The sequence below is a fragment of the Muntiacus reevesi genome, chromosome 5 (genome assembly GCF_963930625.1).
Source record: "Muntiacus reevesi chromosome 5, mMunRee1.1, whole genome shotgun sequence".
In the NCBI taxonomy this organism is placed as follows: Eukaryota; Metazoa; Chordata; class Mammalia; order Artiodactyla; family Cervidae; genus Muntiacus; species Muntiacus reevesi.
The window spans coordinates 72,951,562-72,968,298 of record NC_089253.1 but is presented as its reverse complement, the minus strand read 5'-3'; the positions used below and the strand labels follow the sequence as shown (position 1 = coordinate 72,968,298).

Below are 16,737 nucleotides of genomic sequence, written 5' to 3'. Positions count from 1 at the left end.
CAAAGCAGCACCTGTATAAGCAAGATTCCTTCAGGATCAGCAGAGAACAACTACGGGCAAAAAGAACAACTTGCAAGGCGGCTGGAAGCTGAACAATTTCCAGTTAATGCAGGGCTGGGAGACATCTGTAATCCAGCTAGTCAGCATGAACTGACCTTAATGAATGCTCAGGGCATTTAGTAGATTCCAGAAGAATAACATCATCGTAGTAGGGAAACACGAGCCCTGGAGTAAATACTACTATACACACTATACCTCGCAACAAATCTTAAAAACAGGACTAGAAAGGATCAAGCTGATCTTCAAGTAACTTAACAGTATAGAAAAACAAACTTCAACACTTCTTTAAAGGAAGCCACCAAAATCCAGGCACCCAACATTATATTCCCAGTGCCTAGTATGCAAAAAGAAACAAAATCAATCAAACCAAAAAAAAAAACCCAAACACAAAACCTCTAGACGTGAAAAAAAGCAGAAAAATGTATCCCATATAAGAGATAAGTCAACCTACAAAAATAGACCAAGAAATTGCAAGAGATGACAGAATGTTAGCTTTAAGGGGCTTTAAAAGAATCATTTAAAAATATATTGAAGAATTTTTTTTTAATGACCATAGTGAGGAGAGAAATGGAAGATATAAAATAAAACTAAGTGGGACTTTTAGAGCTAAAAAATAAAATAGCCAAAATGAAAATTTCACTTGATGGCTTAAGAGCAGATAAGATACCAAAAAAGAACAACTTAAAGATAAATAAACTTAAAGATAGCAACAGGAAGTACTTAAATTGAAGCTAAGATATAACAAGACTAATAACAACAACAAAGAACAGAGCCTCAGTGACCCGTGGAACTACATAAAATGAGCTAACATAAATATAGTTAGAGTCCTAGAAAGAGACGCAAGGGTGAACACAAAAATTTTTGAAAAAAATGTGAAAACACAGAATTGCATACAGAAAGGGTAAATTTTACTAGATGTAAATTATGCTTTAATTAATCTGACTTTTTAAAAAGGTGTTTATTCATAGATGCCATGGTCATCTACACAGAGAATCGTATGAAATCTACACCCCCCCTTAGAAATAATAGATAATTTAAGAAAGATAATAAGTAAATTTGATAAGATACAAGGTCAGTCCAAAAAATTCAACTGTATTTCTAGATATCAGCAAAAAATTGTGAACAAAATGTAAAAAAATACCATTTAGAACATCAAGAACCATGAAATACCTGGCATACATAAACAAAATATGCATGAAACTTGTACACTGAAAAGTACAAAGCCCTGTTGAGAGAAATTATAAAGATCTAAATGAATGCAGAGATGAACTCAGTTCATCTCAATTAGAAGCCTTAATATTTGTTGATACCAGTTCTTCCCAAATTCATCTATGGATTCAGTATAAGAACAATCAAACACTCAGCATGAGTTTTTGTAGAAAGTCATTCTGAACTTTATGTGGAAATGCAAAGGAAATGCAGTGACCAAAACAATTTCACAAAGGAACTACCTGATTGCAAAACCTACTATAAAGCTATAGTGATCAAAACAGTGTGGTATTGTCTTAGGATAGGATCAATAGAACAGAATAGAGTCCAGAAAAGGGACATATATGTGTTCAACTGATCTCAACTCAAGGTGCCAATGTAATTTAAAGGGGAAAGAAATGGTCTGGGAGCAAATGGATATCCATTTGGGCGGAAAAAATGAAACCTGATCTCTACCTCACAACATTCACAAAAATTTACCCAAAATGGAACAAGGTCTTAATCATGAAAGGGTGTAACAATAAAACTTCTAGAGGAAAATATGAAAATATTCACATCATTGTAATTGCCTATGATTCCTTAGGCAGGAGACAAAAGGCACTCACCATAAAAGTGAACATTAATAAAATGGTGCTCATCAAAGTTAAAAATATGCTCTTCAAAAGACAATGCTAAGAAATTGAAAGGCCAAGCCAGAGTCTGAAAGAAATGATTTGCAATATGTATCTGACAAAGGAGCTGTTTCTAAATTATATGAATACAAAGAACTCTTAGACTTTAATATTTAGAAAAAAAACAAATGCCAGTTTAAAGAAGGACAAAAGATTTAAAGAGCTATTTCACACATTAGCCCATGAAAAAGGATGGCCACTTGAAAAAGTGCTCAACCTCATTAAGCATCAGGAAATATAATTAAAACCTCAAAGGCATGCCCACTAGAATGGCTACACTTTAAGGCTGATAATACCAGAAGTTAGCAAATATGTGACCAAATGGAAGTTTTAGAAATTTTTAGTGGAAATATAAAATGGTACAGTCACTTTTGAGAGCAGCTGGGCAGTTTCCAAGATAAAATAAACTTACCATGAGGCTGGGCAGTTTCACACCTAACTATAAATCCATTTATAACTATAATTCTACAACAGGAAAAGCTAATGTACAGTGAGGAAAAGTTTTGTCAATGGTTGCCTAGAACAGGTGGTTTGGGAAAGATACACTGAGAAGGTATGCAAGGGAACTTTTTCAAACAAAAGAAATGTTCCATATTTGGTTATGGTTGCTTTTACATGAGTGTTTACATTTGTTAGAATTCATTCCTAGAATGGGTACACTTTGTTATATGTAATTTACATCTGATTAAAAGGTTGATTTAAGACATGTATGAACCCCTTAAACTTTTGAACCTCAAGATCCTGAACTGAGTAAAAACAATTTTAAAAGGAAGGGAGGGGATTCTGAAATGTGTCAAAAAATGGGTATTAAGGAATTACTGTTAAGTTGAGTGATGGGCCCGTAATTTCATTTTACTATTCTCTCTTTACTATTACCATTTTGAAATTTTCCATGCTAAAACACTAAAGAAAAAAAATGAAAGCATAACTTCAAATATTTAAATGATTACTATGTAAAAAAGGAATTCGATTCTAAGAGAAAAAAATCATATGGAGAAAAATTTGGAGTCAATATAAGAATAAACTAACCAACAGAGCAATGTGTGGTCTTATAAGACAGATGACTCACACTAGGAATTGTTGATGCCCAGACCCCATAACTACTAGTCAGGGCTGGAGTAGAGGAAATTAGTGCAGTTTGTGAAAAGCTGAATTAGTTGCTCTCTCAGATCTCCTCTAGCCTGGAGATTCCATCAACTGCTGATCTATGCATCTGACTTCTGGTGCAGTTTTCCCAAACAAGTCAGCACCCCATTATTTCCCAGCACTACAAAGAGTTATCTATACCACTTATCTGATGCTTTACAAGAGCTATTTCATGTTTCTCATTTTTCCAATTTCCATATATATTTGATATATCCTTTTTTAAGCCTTTCATAAATTAGAATTATCCTTTATGCCTCTTAGACTCTTCTATGCCTAGCATAATACTCTGTACATATTGGGCCATCCAAATACTTTCTTGACGATACCTTTCAAGTCACTGTTACTTTGTAATATGCACCCTTTTCTCTTGCCACTCATGTCTGTGTCTTCTCCCGTTATCCCTCAAGCAGAAACAATATCCTCTACCACATCTGTGTCCTCCATCCCAGTCCTAGAACAGGGCTCTGTGCATACCCACCAATAAAATGAACTCCTTCCACATCTGGAGGCTGTTAAGTTTTAGACGTGATGATGATTCATGCTGATAACCAAATTCTAATTCTGAGATCGCCTTCATCACTGAAAATTTCCTTCAGAATTCTAATTGAACAGGGCATACACATTCACTGGGGTGGCTGCCACTACCACAAACATGCAGAAAACTGAAAAACGGTTTGGTTTTCCTCCAACTTTCCCACCCTGGCAGCCTTTCTCCTGAATTCCCTGCAGTATCCAACGTTTTTATACTGCCCTCTCCGATCATCCAAATAAGCAGCAGGCAGGGGATGAGATCTTATAAAATGCCAGGCACTACACTATATACTTGATATTATTGATTCACTTAATTCTTACAACTGGGGTAGGTATTATTTGCATTTTAAAGATGAAAAAGTTGAGATTCAAACTTAAGTAACCTGCCCAAGTTTCTAAACAACGAACCTGGGATTTGAAACCAGATTATCCTCACTCAAAGCCCATGTGTATAACAGAACAAAATAATAACCCCTTTTCCTTATAAAGTCTTGAAATTACCGAACCTGGAGGATAGATATTTTTGATGCAGAGTATACTTTATAGCTCCAAGGGTAACTTGGCCTCTGAATTCTGAAAGCTTGCTCATTCCCATCATTTACCAAGAAGAATGTCCAATTCCAGAAAATACCACAAGGGGGCGCGAAGCCCTAGAAAGCTTAGATAACATTCAATGGACAGACTAAATGTCTCATATGGATCAGAATTCCTTAGATGGTTAAATTTGAATAAATAATTCTGCCATAAGTGACTCTTTCTAAGAACAAATATGACCATACTTATTTCCTGCTTGAAACCTTCAACGGATCTCTAACACAGCCTACCGTGACATACAACCTCCCGTACCTCTGTCCATCTCCCTCCACAAGACCACACACGCCCCTCGAACTCTATACTTGGACAACGCCAAGTAACCTTTTCTTCACGTCCCATTTCTCCAAACTTACTACTTCTGTGTGATTGTGCACTCCACCCATCCACCTCCCCAGGACTATTCAACAACAAATTACACATCAAACTCACACGGATCCTACAACTCTGCTCAGAAGATATCTCAGCTAACTTCTGACCTCCTCTGCCCATCCTCACACCTCAGTGAATCAATTTATTTGACATACTATCACACCATCAGGTAAATACGTCTCTTCTTTCCCACATCATGTTGTGTCTCAAGTGAATTTCATTCTCTCCCTGTTAGGCTGAAAGATCCCTGAGGGAAGGACAGGTGTGCCGGTGCTCAGCACTGGCTGCAACGCTATCTCCAAGTGCTGACCTGAGCCAAGAACCCACCACCATCACACACCTGTGGCTTATTTCAGAGGCTGCCTACACAGATACAGGAGTAATTTTCATAAAGACATTTTAAATTCTTCACCTCATGCTTAAAATCCACTTGAAAACTGTAATAATTAACATTCGATTTGAAGAATTACATGTCAAACTTACCGTCTTAGTTAAATGAAACATGAGTGAGTATATGAAAACAACTGCATTTTCCAGGGGCGTAACACTTGCTGGTTCTTCAGTATTTGTTGCCAGCTGCTTTGGGGCATCAACAGCATCGACAGGAGTGCCTTCTGGTGTAATTATCCCTAAAGCTGAAGGAGAATGCAAATATTTTATTTAAACTTCAGGATAAGTGTTTCTCTTCATTTTAAATATTTATCAAGTGCCCATTGAATATTAGTCTCTCTGCCTGGATATGTGCTTCTCCTGAAAATACTTATATATTTTTAAAAAATGTCAGCACCCTCATTAGAGCCATCACATCCTCAATTATAAAATGAACACTATCTCCAACCCAATCTACCTGCCGGCAATTCCTCCATCACATCGCTGTCAATGCAACTGCTGTCTGAATAATACAGATTCACGGTGATTGAGGAACACAGAATTTTATGCTTTTCCTATAGACACACTATCACGTTTAACAAACAGTTATTTAGTGCTGGTGACGCACTGTATTAGAAACTTCGGGCAAACAATGAGAAAGAGAAGAGTGTCAGCTTGCAGACTTGCACCCATGCTCAGCGCAGCATCTGGCACCTGGGAGGCAGTGAATGCATGAATGACAGCTACACAAGGGAGGATGGCAAACGCCGAGACGGAGGGGACCTGCTCACAGGCGGGGGCCTGGTGTAGCTCTGCAAAAGAGGTCGAATTCTACCTCTCCCTGGAAGGATCTCTACGTGAGATGGTGGTAGGGAAGGAATTTCAGGAGTTTTGGGGGTCTGGGGTGTTTCTTATAAACAGCTAGGAGTCCAAGAAGTAACTAATGAGAAGCAGGATTAGTTGCCACGCAGATGTCTTCCAACCCTAAGATTCCACTGCCACTGACCTATGAATCTGACCACTGGTGAAGTTTTCCCAACCAGGTCAGCACCTCATCTGAGATGTATGAAGGGAGATTTGGGAAGATCATCTTCTAAAGAAGGGCATGGCGACCCACTGCAGTATTCTTGCCTGGAGAATCCCACAGACAGAGGAGCCTGGTGGGCTACAGTCCATGGGGTCGCAAAGAGTCGGGCATGAAAGAGCAACTAACACTTTCACTTTCACAGTTCAGTCTCTAAAGGAAGCTGTGTCACTTTGTGATGCAACTTAAAGAATGAGGCAAGACATCTGGTTTTAATTCTGCAAGCAAAATCTTTCCTAACTCTGAAAGTTTTCGAGCAAGAAGGTATCAAGTTTATTGGTATGTGACTTATTCTCAACAAAGAGAACATTTTTGAGTTATAAGAGTTTAAAAGTACAGAGTATTGTATATGAACTCAATATCCTCTGGAACACAAGAGACCTCTGATATGCTATCTCTTCTCAAATTAGCTGAATTCCTCTTCCTGCTGTGACCTCTCCTGTATTTTGAAGGGCTGAGGTGGTCAGGGAGGCAGCCCAGTGCCGTTAGGCCTGTGGTATCATAGGGTAAGATTCTACCTATGGTTAGAGACCACAACCTCTAAAAACACAAAATGATAATGATGTTGTATCACAATACTGGATAGACAAAATAAAACAATCGGCTGTTCTGTTTTATCAGTAAAATGAGTGAGCTACACAAAAGTTAGAACGTTGTTGATACTATTATTGGGGTTGCATTTTTAAAAACCTTATTTTGGGTGGGAGGGAGGGGACACTTGTATACCTATGGCTGATTCATATTGATGTATGGCAGAAACCAACACAACAGTGTAATTACCCTCCAATTAAAAATAAATGAATCAAAAAAAAAAACTTTATTTTGAAAACACCTTTCTCAATCCAAATGAAATTTGTCACTCTCCCACTGGATGTTTCCTGTGCTCGGTGATTATGTAGTCATACTATTCCAAGGTTCTGTCCACATTGGGCTGTTACATTCTGCAAAGTTCTGCACTGTTTCCTCTAATCTTATAGTATAAGGACATCTAGATGTAAATATCCCCTTCACTGTTTTAAAAGAAGTTTTACCATGACTAGGTAGCATGTTAACAAAAGGCCTGAGCCACCGTGTACTCCGTGGGGAGCGGGGTGGAGCAGGGACAGTGGGAGCCAGAATTTGAGACACAGAGCGGTGGTTCTCAAACCTGAACGTCTAACAGGTCGGAATTCCCTGCAGGGACTGTTAAACAAGACCGCTGGTCTCCACCCCCAGAGCTTCCCCACTGCTGGTCTGTCTGAAAACTGCTGTTGTTGAGCATAAGACTTAAAGAACAGTATTTTAGATTTCCATTACTCGCATAAACTAATGCCCGCCAAGCACTGGTTGGTAGATTAGTTACGGTCTCTGACCTGCTTGCTATTTAACTCATCTCCATCTGTTCTGACTCCTGCTTTTCTCTGCTAGTTCCAGGACTTCTTACTTTTTAAATGCATTTATGTCTGTGTTATGGTCCCCTCCATTTCCTACTTTTATCAATAAATCTCTTAGGAGGTCTTCTCTAGAACAGGCTTCTACTTTGTAAAGAAAAATTAGCAAGTGTTACCTGGGTCTCCATCTTCCTCAGTTTTCGGCTTCTGGGTGACTCCTGAGGTACCCATGTCCCTGGTCATGGGTTGATCCAAGTGGCCGGGCTCTTTGGGAATCTGCATCAGAGGAACTTCCGTGTCCTCCTGTGGGAAGTTCTCCTCCAGTGGTGGCTGGGTGTCTACAGGAGAGAAGGACACCCTGGGCTGGCAAAGCTCAATGACAAGCCCCCCTCCAGCACGCCCCCAGCACACAACTCCGTGGCCCCCCACCCTGCCCTCCATGCGCTGGCGCCCCACAGGGCAAAACTGGGCAAGGAAAGAAGAGTTTCAATTGCTTTTCTCTCACATCACAGATAGCTAATCTACATGATAAAATTTATGGAGAAACCCTGATCCCAAAGCATTTCATAAATATCTTTCCTGTAGGGACTTTAATGAACCTAACTTCCCTCTGCAAACCAACATATGCCCACACAGAAAAATGTGGAAAAGGGAATTCTAGTCAATAGCGGAAATAGGAAACAACTACTCCACAAGGAAATAACAGATCTCCTCCACACAGAAGCGGGAGTGCTTCATAGAGCTGGCACAGGGAAGGGCATGACATGCAAAGGCAGCTCGCCGAGGTGCCTGTCAAATCTCTTCAGAGTATACCTAAGAGTCTGTATACCTTCCATCTGAGAAGCACGGGGACAGAGGAAAGAGCACGGAGCTAGGAATCAACTTTTCTAGGGTGCTGGCTCAGGGTTGGTCCAGTCGCTATTTACAGAATGGCTTCTATGTCAAGTGCTATGCCAGCAGGCTCTGCATCCTGGTTCCATTCCTTGGCTGGAAAGGAATCTGAATGCAAGAACTCAAGGGTTTGGTAGAATTTTACTGACCGAAGTTAAATTCCTGCCTTAACAGGGCAGGAAAGAACATGTCATCCACTGAAGATGAAAGCTGGGCAGGGGGGTGACTACACTGGAAGTCCAGTAGTTAAGACTCTGCATTTCTGCTGCAGGGGGCTTGGGTTCGATCCCTGGTCAGGGAACTAAGATCTTGCACGTCGCTTGGTGCGGCCAAAAAACAAAACCAAACAAACAAAAACTTTCTTAAAAAAAAAAAAAAAGAAGAAGAAGAAGGTTAGAGGGCCAGAACTCAGGCAAGGCATCAACTTAAAAGTTAATGCCAGTCCATCCCTGGACAGACAGTAGTCATTTTATGATGAAGAAAATGTGGTCAAAAAAGCGCTTTCATGAAATTGGTACTCTGTTACCAGGTCTACTTTGTATACCATTTTCCTGCTGGAGTCTTTTTCTTTTTATAAAGTTTCCTGCAGAGGATGCTATCGCTACCGGTCTCAACTAAGTGAAAAGTGGATCAAGAAATATTTATCTATACTCCAGCCTCCAAGAGAGAAGGTGGGAAGGGCCGTGTGGACGTCCCTGTACTGCCCCTCCCCTCTGGGGACACTGGGACCTGCGGAGAGAGCTTCAAAGATCAGGCACGAGGCACCTCAGCAGCCCCCGGCCCCCACGCCTGTTTCTCAAGCCCAGCCCTACAAGGCCACAGTGGGTACCTCACCTTCCGCTGGTCCATCCCAGCCTCCCTCTACAGGCTGTGCCGCTGCCGGGGGAGCAGTCTCCTCCACCGTGGAGTGTTTGTACCTGACGAAATAGATCAGGTCTTGAACATCATCGAGCACCGCCGCCTCCTCAAAGATGCTACTGTCCTTCGTTTCCAGGTCTCTGTTTTCCGTCACGCGAGCATCAAGCATGTTCTCTGCCTCCGTCAGAATGTGAGACTCCCAAGCACGAAAGACCTTATCGAGGACTTTCTCCACGTTATAGGGCAGGCTCTCGCGCTGCGCTGACTTCAGCTTGGATGACATGTCCTGGAACATGGCTTCCAGCTTGTGGATGTCAAAGTACTTCTGGAATCGCTGCAGAGACTGCTGATCTTTAAAGAAGCTGCTGATTATGGGCAAGTCCTCCGAATGGACACTCTCCTCAGGCTGCGCGGGGGCACGCGGAGCCCAGGGGAATGAGTCATCGTCATGGTCCTCAGAGGCAGACCCCTGGCTTCCCGGGTCCATGAATTTCTCTACGTCCTCCTCGTCCTCTTTCGAGGGTTCTACCCCAGGCTTCTCCGTGAGCCCGGAGGCCTTTGGGTGGCCCTCATGGTTGTCTTCTTTAAGATAATCGGGATCTTTCTTCTGAGACGCTTCACCTAACTCTGGAGTCTGATTTTCTTTCTTGCCAGGAAAATCACTTCCTTCAGAGGGTCTCTGTGCCTTCTGATGCAGAGGAGAGCTTCCTTCTTTTTCCACCACCAGACCACCTGGGTCCCTGCCCAGACTGTCTACCCCTTTACCTGCAGTCTCATTTTTTCTTTCATTTTCTGATATATGACTAGCTGCTTCTTTGTTTTTTTCAGTTTCTGGATCAGTCTTAATGGCACCTGAAACAGGTTTTTCAGGGTTTTGCAGGTCAACATCTAACCTCTTATCCTGAATCTCAGGGCTTTTTTCTTTAGACTGCTTCGCACTTATAGCATTTTCATCCTCCAGGAGTTCTTCAGGGCTGTAATCGTCATCTTCTGGGTTTGGTTCTTTCGGGTGGAAGCCTCGTCCTCCTGTGCTATCGGTTAGGCCTGTTTTTCCTACTTCCTGCCCTTCATCCGAGGCATCCTTGGTGACCCTGGTGACCTCTTCCTCAGAGGCATCCTTGGTGACCCTGGTGACCTCTTCCTCAGAGGCATCCTTGGTGACCCTGGTGACCTCTTCCTCAGAGGCATCCTTGGTGACCCTGGTGACCTCTTCCTCAGAGGCATCCTTGGTGACCCTGGCGACCTCTTCCTCAGAGGCATCCTTGGTGACCCTGGTGACCTCTTCCTCAGAGAGCTTTCTCTTCTCGCTCACTTGCTTATGAACTGCGGCAGCCACATCCCCTTGTTGCCAGGAGAGATTTCTTTCCAGAACGGGACCCTCTTCTTCCCGGTCTCCCAGCAAGCCAGTGTCATCTGGAGAGGAGGACCTAGTCTGATTTTGAAGTTTAAGAAGCCGATCCTTTATAAGTTCTGGGCTCGGATGCTCCCCTGAAAGCATATGTGGTTTAGGCCCACTTACTGAACCGTCTACTTCCTCCACGCCGTCTCTGGAAGCGTTAGGCTGATGACTGCCCGAGGGCGCTGCCACACCCGTGGATTCCTGCTCAGTCTTTCCTTCATCCCCTCGATTCCCTGCCACTTCTGCTTGCGGTACTGAGTCACTCTCGGAGGCACCTTCCAAACTCCGCCCTGTGGGCTTTTCTTCATAAAGCATTTCTTTTGAGACGTGAATGGCTGCTCCTTTCAGGACAGTCTCTTGCTTAGCAAAGTCTGATTTTAATGTTTCTGTACTTTTTTCAGCAGCTGGGAAAGAGCTGAGGTGGCCACTGTGAGAAGAACCATGCATAGTCTGGTCTTCTTGCATCTCATCCTCTAGCCCCACCTCATGCTGCACCAAGCCCCTCTTGGGTTCCTCAACTTTCCGCCCCTTGCCTTTAATGTGAAGTTCTGCGCCCACTTCTGGGTCGTTGTCACTGTCTGCTTTAGGGACTTCTACATTCACAAGGCTGTCTGCTGCCTTTTCAGGGTCAATATGATCTTCTGGTCGTGGTTTCCCCAATCTGTTATCCACGACTAATGGGTCATCCTCTTCCTCTGAATCGGAACTCTCTAAATCTGTGTCTGTGTTTTCTTCCCCTTCCGTAACATCAGAGAAGATAATACCTTCCTGGGGTTTTGGTATCTTCTTGTCACCCTTTTTGATGCCTGGGGGCTGAGTTTCCTCAACTTTATGCTCTTTGTGTGAATTCTGCCCTTTCTCTGTCGGGTGTTTCTCAATTCCAGAGTGCCCTGGAGTTTTTGTATCTTCTCCATCTGTAAAAGTTAGTAACGGCAGCTCATCAGAGTCTTCTTTACTCTCCTCTTCTTCCTTTCCCACTGTGTAATACTCAGGATCCAAATCCTCAACAAAATCGTCCTCTAACGAAGTAACAAGTCTGGTTGTCTCATCATCAGATACAAGTGCATCGGTAGTTGAGCCAAATTTGGTTTTCAAGTCCAGAGTCATTTCTGTTTTCAAAAGTTTATAAGCATCGATCTTCTCCTGCTCACGCGAGACCTGAGAACTATTGCTGGTTTTGTTGTTTTCACTTTCTGGCACTTTTAACTTATCTTGCAGCATTTCTCCAAAAGATTCAAATGAAGTTCGCTCGCCCTGAGCATGACCTGTTTGACTGTTTAACTGGGGGTGGCTCTTCTGAGCCTCAGATCTCTCCCTGAGTTCCGCAGTGTTTTCTGAGAATACACTTTCATCTTCCTCTGAGTTGGGTTCTCCTGGCTCAGGTTCAGCGTCACTTTCATTAGATGCTTCAGGAGGTTCTTCCACATGCTGAGCAGCTTCTTCTTTAACTTCAGAATCCTCAGTAGCAGAATTGTACAATTCCAAAAACCCTAAAAGTTCTTCGACATTATAATTATCAAAATCATCTCTTCCCCCATCAAAACAAACGAAATCTGTCTCCTGCAAGGCAAAGAAAAACATTAGCGTGTCACTAACCGAGCGTCACAGGAACAAGCGCTTGCCCAGGCTGACAGAGACGGCTGCAAACTCATGTTTGGCCCTGGAGGGGCTTTTGTGCCAACCCTGGGGAGTCAGGAGAGAGAAGGATGGACCCCACCTTTCCCTTGGCTCCCTATTTCCATGAGGAAGGGCTCCTACCCAAGTGATGTTCCTGGCTTCCCTTCACTCTTTCTCCCTGAGGAGCAGTGACTCCGGTCGCTGGTGGGTTTGTCCTGCACCGCCTGGTCTCTGCTTCCACACTGTCAGTTTTATAAGGGACAGTCCACTAGGAGAGCCCCCTAGTTGGCTAGCTCTGCCTGTGGCTGGGTAAGTCTGTCTCATTCTAGACTGCCATGTTCAAAAGCCCATTAATTTCTGCACACTTGAGCTGTGTTCTCCAACAAGTTTTATCAGTAAGTGATGGTGACATCCTGGTCTCCAACCACCTGCCTGCTGGGTTTCTCAGTCTGCTCTGGGTACAAGTAGGGAAAAGTAGGGCATCATTTATTGGTCCTCCCACCTTCCAGCATCTATGCCTGATGCTCTGGGAATTTACCCCACAACAGTTTGTCCAGAAGAAACTGGAAGACCACCCAGCATCACCATCATCCTCCCCTCTAGGCTGTACCTTCCTGCTTCCCTAACTGGAAACAGGCAGTACAAGCTTGCTGACAGGCTCTCGGTCTACAACAGATTCCTGACTTATACCTTCCTTGGACTGGGAAAGCTAAATCAGCTTAAGGAGCATCTTACTGAAATACAAGTAAGTGCAGGGGAAGTAAAAATATTGAGGGACAAAGAATGGTGTCAAGGGGTTCCCACTTAACCATCACAAGTACAGCTTGAAGACAAGATTCAGTGAGGGATACACTCTACTCTAAATCAGAGTTCTGATTACGTGTCAAAGAGATCTGCTTTCGGACTACCCATAAACCTAATACTTTTTTTTGACCTCTGCTAGTAAACAAATTGACATAAAAGGGGTCATTAAACAGAGTCAGTCAGTCAGTTCAGTCGCTCAGTCGTGTCTGACTCTTTGCGATCCCATGAACCGCAGCGTGCCAGGCCTCCCTGTCCATCACCACCTCCCGGAGTCCACCCAAACCCATGTCCATTGAGTTAGTGATGCCACCCAACCATCCTCTGTTGTCCCCTTCTCCTCCTGCCCTCAATCTTTCCCAACATCAGGGCCTTTTCAAATGAATCAGCTCTTTGCATCAGGTGGCCAAAGTATTGGAGTTTCAGCTTCAGCATCAGTCCTTCCAATGAATATTCAGGACTGATTTCCCTTAGGAAGGACTGGCTGGATCTCCTTGCAGTCCAAGGGACTCTCAAGAGTCTTCTCCATCACCACAGTTTGAAAGCATAAATTCTTCGGCACTCAGCTTTCTTTATAGTCCAACTCTCACATCCATACATGACCACTGGAAAAACCATAGCCTTGACTAGCCGGACCTTTGTTGGCAAAGTAATGTCTCTGCTTTTTAATATGCTGTCTAGGTTGGTCATAGCTTTCCTTCTAAGGAGTAAGTGCCTTTTAATTTCATGGCTGCAATCACCATCTGCAGTGATTTTGGAGCCCAGAAAAATAAAGTCAGCCACTGTTTCCCCATCTATTTCCCACGAAGTGATGGGACCAGATGCCATGATCTTAGTTTACTCAATGTTGAGCTTTAAGCCAACTTTTTCACTCTCCTCTTTCAGTTTCATCAAGAGGCTCTTTAGTGCTTCTTCACTTTCTGCCATAAGGGTGGTGTCATCTGCATATCTGAGGTCACTGATGTTTCTCCTGGCAATCTTGATTCCAGCTTGTGCTTCCTCCAGCCCAGCATTTCTCATGATGTACTCTGCATAGAAGTTAAATAAGCAGGGTGACAATATACAGCCCTGACGTACTCCTTTTCCTATCTGGAACCAGTCTGTTGTTCCATGTCCAGTTCTAACTGTTGCTTCCTCACCTGCATACAGATTTCTCAAGAGGCAGGTCAGGTGATCTGGTATTCCCATCTCTCAGAATTTTCCACAGTTTACTGTGATTCATACAGTCAAAGGCTTTGGCATAGTCAATAAAGCAGAAATAGATGTTTTTCTGGAACTCTCTTGCTTTTCTGATGATCCAGTGGATGTTGGCAATTTGATCTCTGGTTCCTCTGCCTTTTCTAAAACCAGCTTGAACATCTGGAAGGTCACGGTTCACGTATTGCTGAAGCCTGACTTGGAGAATTTTGAGCATTACTTTATTAGCATGTGAGATGAGTGCAATTATGCGGTAGTTTGAGCATTCTTTGGCATTGCCTTTCTTTGGGATTGGAAAGAAAACTGACCTTTGCCAGTCCTGTGGCCACTGCTGAGTTTTCCAAATTTGCTGGCATATTGAGTGCAGCACTTTCATGGCATCATCTTTCGGGATTTGAAATAGCTCAACTGTAATTCCATCACCTCCACTAGCTTTGCTCATAGTGATGCCTCCTAAGGCCCACTTGACTTCACATTCCAGGATATCTGGCTCTAGGTGAATGATCACACCATCATGATTATCTGGGTCATGAAGATCTTATTTGTACAGCTCTTCTGGGTATTCTTGCCACCTCTTCTTAATATCTTCTGCTTCCGTTAGGTCCCTACCATTTCTGTCCTTTATTGATCCCATCTTTGCATGAAATGTTCCCTTGGTATCTCTCAAGAGATCTCTAGTCTTTCCATTAAACAGAGGGAAAAGTTTAAAAACCAACAAAGATAGTTTCCTTCTCCTAACTAAACTGTCACAGTCCTTGGAGAGACCTGACAAGTGTGGCAGGAATGAATGATTCCTCTGCTCGCCACGTGCCTTTCTAAGCCATTTCTTCACGTTGAGGGAAGCATGGAGTGAGAGGTGCAATGAGAAGGTGGAATCCCTAACAAATGAGGTCTCTGTGACCCATGAGCTGCTGTCTAGTGTGTATTTCCCTCCCAGCAGTATCCTCATTAGGAGCAAGGACTAACAGGCAATCAGGCTGATTTCATGACCCTTGGGAAGACAAAAAGTTTCGAGAATAGCAATGGCTCTGTGACTTCATCTATTCAGCAGAGCTCGGCTGATACCTGCCCCAGGCCAGCAGCCTGCATGCTCTAGCAGCGACTCCAAAGAGTTGCTTGAATATTTCTGTTTAAAGGTGGGTTTCAATTCTTATTAATTTTAAAACTCCAGAAAATAATCAGCTGGAGTGAGGATCCCAGAACACAAAATCCTTGTCATCACAAAGCTACAAAGTTAGTGCACCCTGGATGAATGCTTTCCAGATTGTGCAGTCAGGACCTTGCAGATTTGAGATTTTGACTGAGGCTGGATCTTGTGTGAAACATTCAGGTTCCCTTTTCCAGAATCCATCCCATAACTCTAATCCCTTAAATCATTAGAGTCCAAAAGAAAACTTTATGGCCTAATACATAATTTAGGGTTTGATTAATTTAACCTGATTTCTATATACTTGAAATGTCTAAAGGCTATTCAATGAGTATTGAGACAACTTCTCATCTTGCTTGAAGTAAAAAAAAGAAAAAAAAAAAGAAAATACTTCAAGTAATTTGAAGTAAAAAAAGTAAAAACAAAATTATTTACTTCCTAAATTTAATAACTAAATACAAAGATTATTTTTTTCTCATATCAAGTAGCAAATAAAAATCCTGAATAAGCATACACAGCCTTGTACAAGAACACCTGCTTCAACATAGAACTATTGGATTGTGATACAAAGTCTCCCATAAATTATTTTCCAACTTCTCTTTAAAGGTAGTCTGATAAACTAAAGTCTGATACATAGATGTTAACTTGTTTTCCCTTTTCTGATCAAAACACATTCAGAGACTTTCAAAATTAGCTAATTAAGTGTAACTGATGAATTTATAAGTCAATTTATAACTGAGAACAACAGAATCCACAACTTACATCTGTTGGAATTTGCAGCTCTTCTTGAGTATATTCATGGACCACTTGGATTAAATCCTTTGGAAAATATCCAAAAGTACGCCCAACCTACATTAAAAAACAGCAGAAGAAATGAGTATCAATCAAAATTCTTTATGAGAAACATAAACGAGAGACTTCTAAGTAGTGAGAGGAAACATACAGATAGGTAGATATAACCACAAGAGATAGATAGTTGCTATTATGATTACAGAGATTATTATTCCAACATAAATTAAGTACAAAATGTTGTAAGGACAAATTTTCTAAAACCACTGAAATTTTCTTTCAATATTCAACTTAATTCTAAACATAGGGCACATACAGTGAGATTTCTGAAATAGCTAGAAGATCTGTACAAGAGAAAGTTAGTGTATATTATGCAATTAAAACTATGTAAATAAAAGTTGGGTAGAAAGAATTTCAAATACCCTCTAACAAGAATTTATCTGCACACTTCACAGCATTACTCGTAAACCAGGTCTTAGATGTATTAATAAGTAAAAAAAAAAAAAAATTCTGAAATGCATGACCAGTACAACAAAAGGCAAGTATTGAGTGATACCATGGGCTGCACTAGCTTTTTCCAAACTAGATTTTCAAGGTTTGTGGGAGAAAATAAAACTCATACTAATCTACACAGC

The 16,737-nt window shown here is 42.1% G+C and overlaps 1 protein-coding gene across 4 annotated transcripts in view; it reads right to left on the bottom strand.

Annotated features, from left to right (window-relative positions):
• Window positions 1-16,737, bottom strand: part of MIA3 (MIA SH3 domain ER export factor 3) — a 56,000-nt gene that overhangs the window by 32,845 nt on the left and 6,418 nt on the right. For all 4 annotated transcript variants that reach the window (XM_065938371.1, XM_065938373.1, XM_065938372.1 and 1 more), the window contains exons 3-6: window positions 16,076-16,162; window positions 9,129-12,111; window positions 7,580-7,741; window positions 5,064-5,215 (exon numbers count right to left, since the gene is read on the bottom strand). In XM_065938371.1, the coding sequence (XP_065794443.1) occupies window positions 5,064-5,215; window positions 7,580-7,741; window positions 9,129-12,111; window positions 16,076-16,162 (3,384 nt within the window). The remainder of the gene's footprint in view (window positions 1-5,063; window positions 5,216-7,579; window positions 7,742-9,128; window positions 12,112-16,075; window positions 16,163-16,737) is intronic.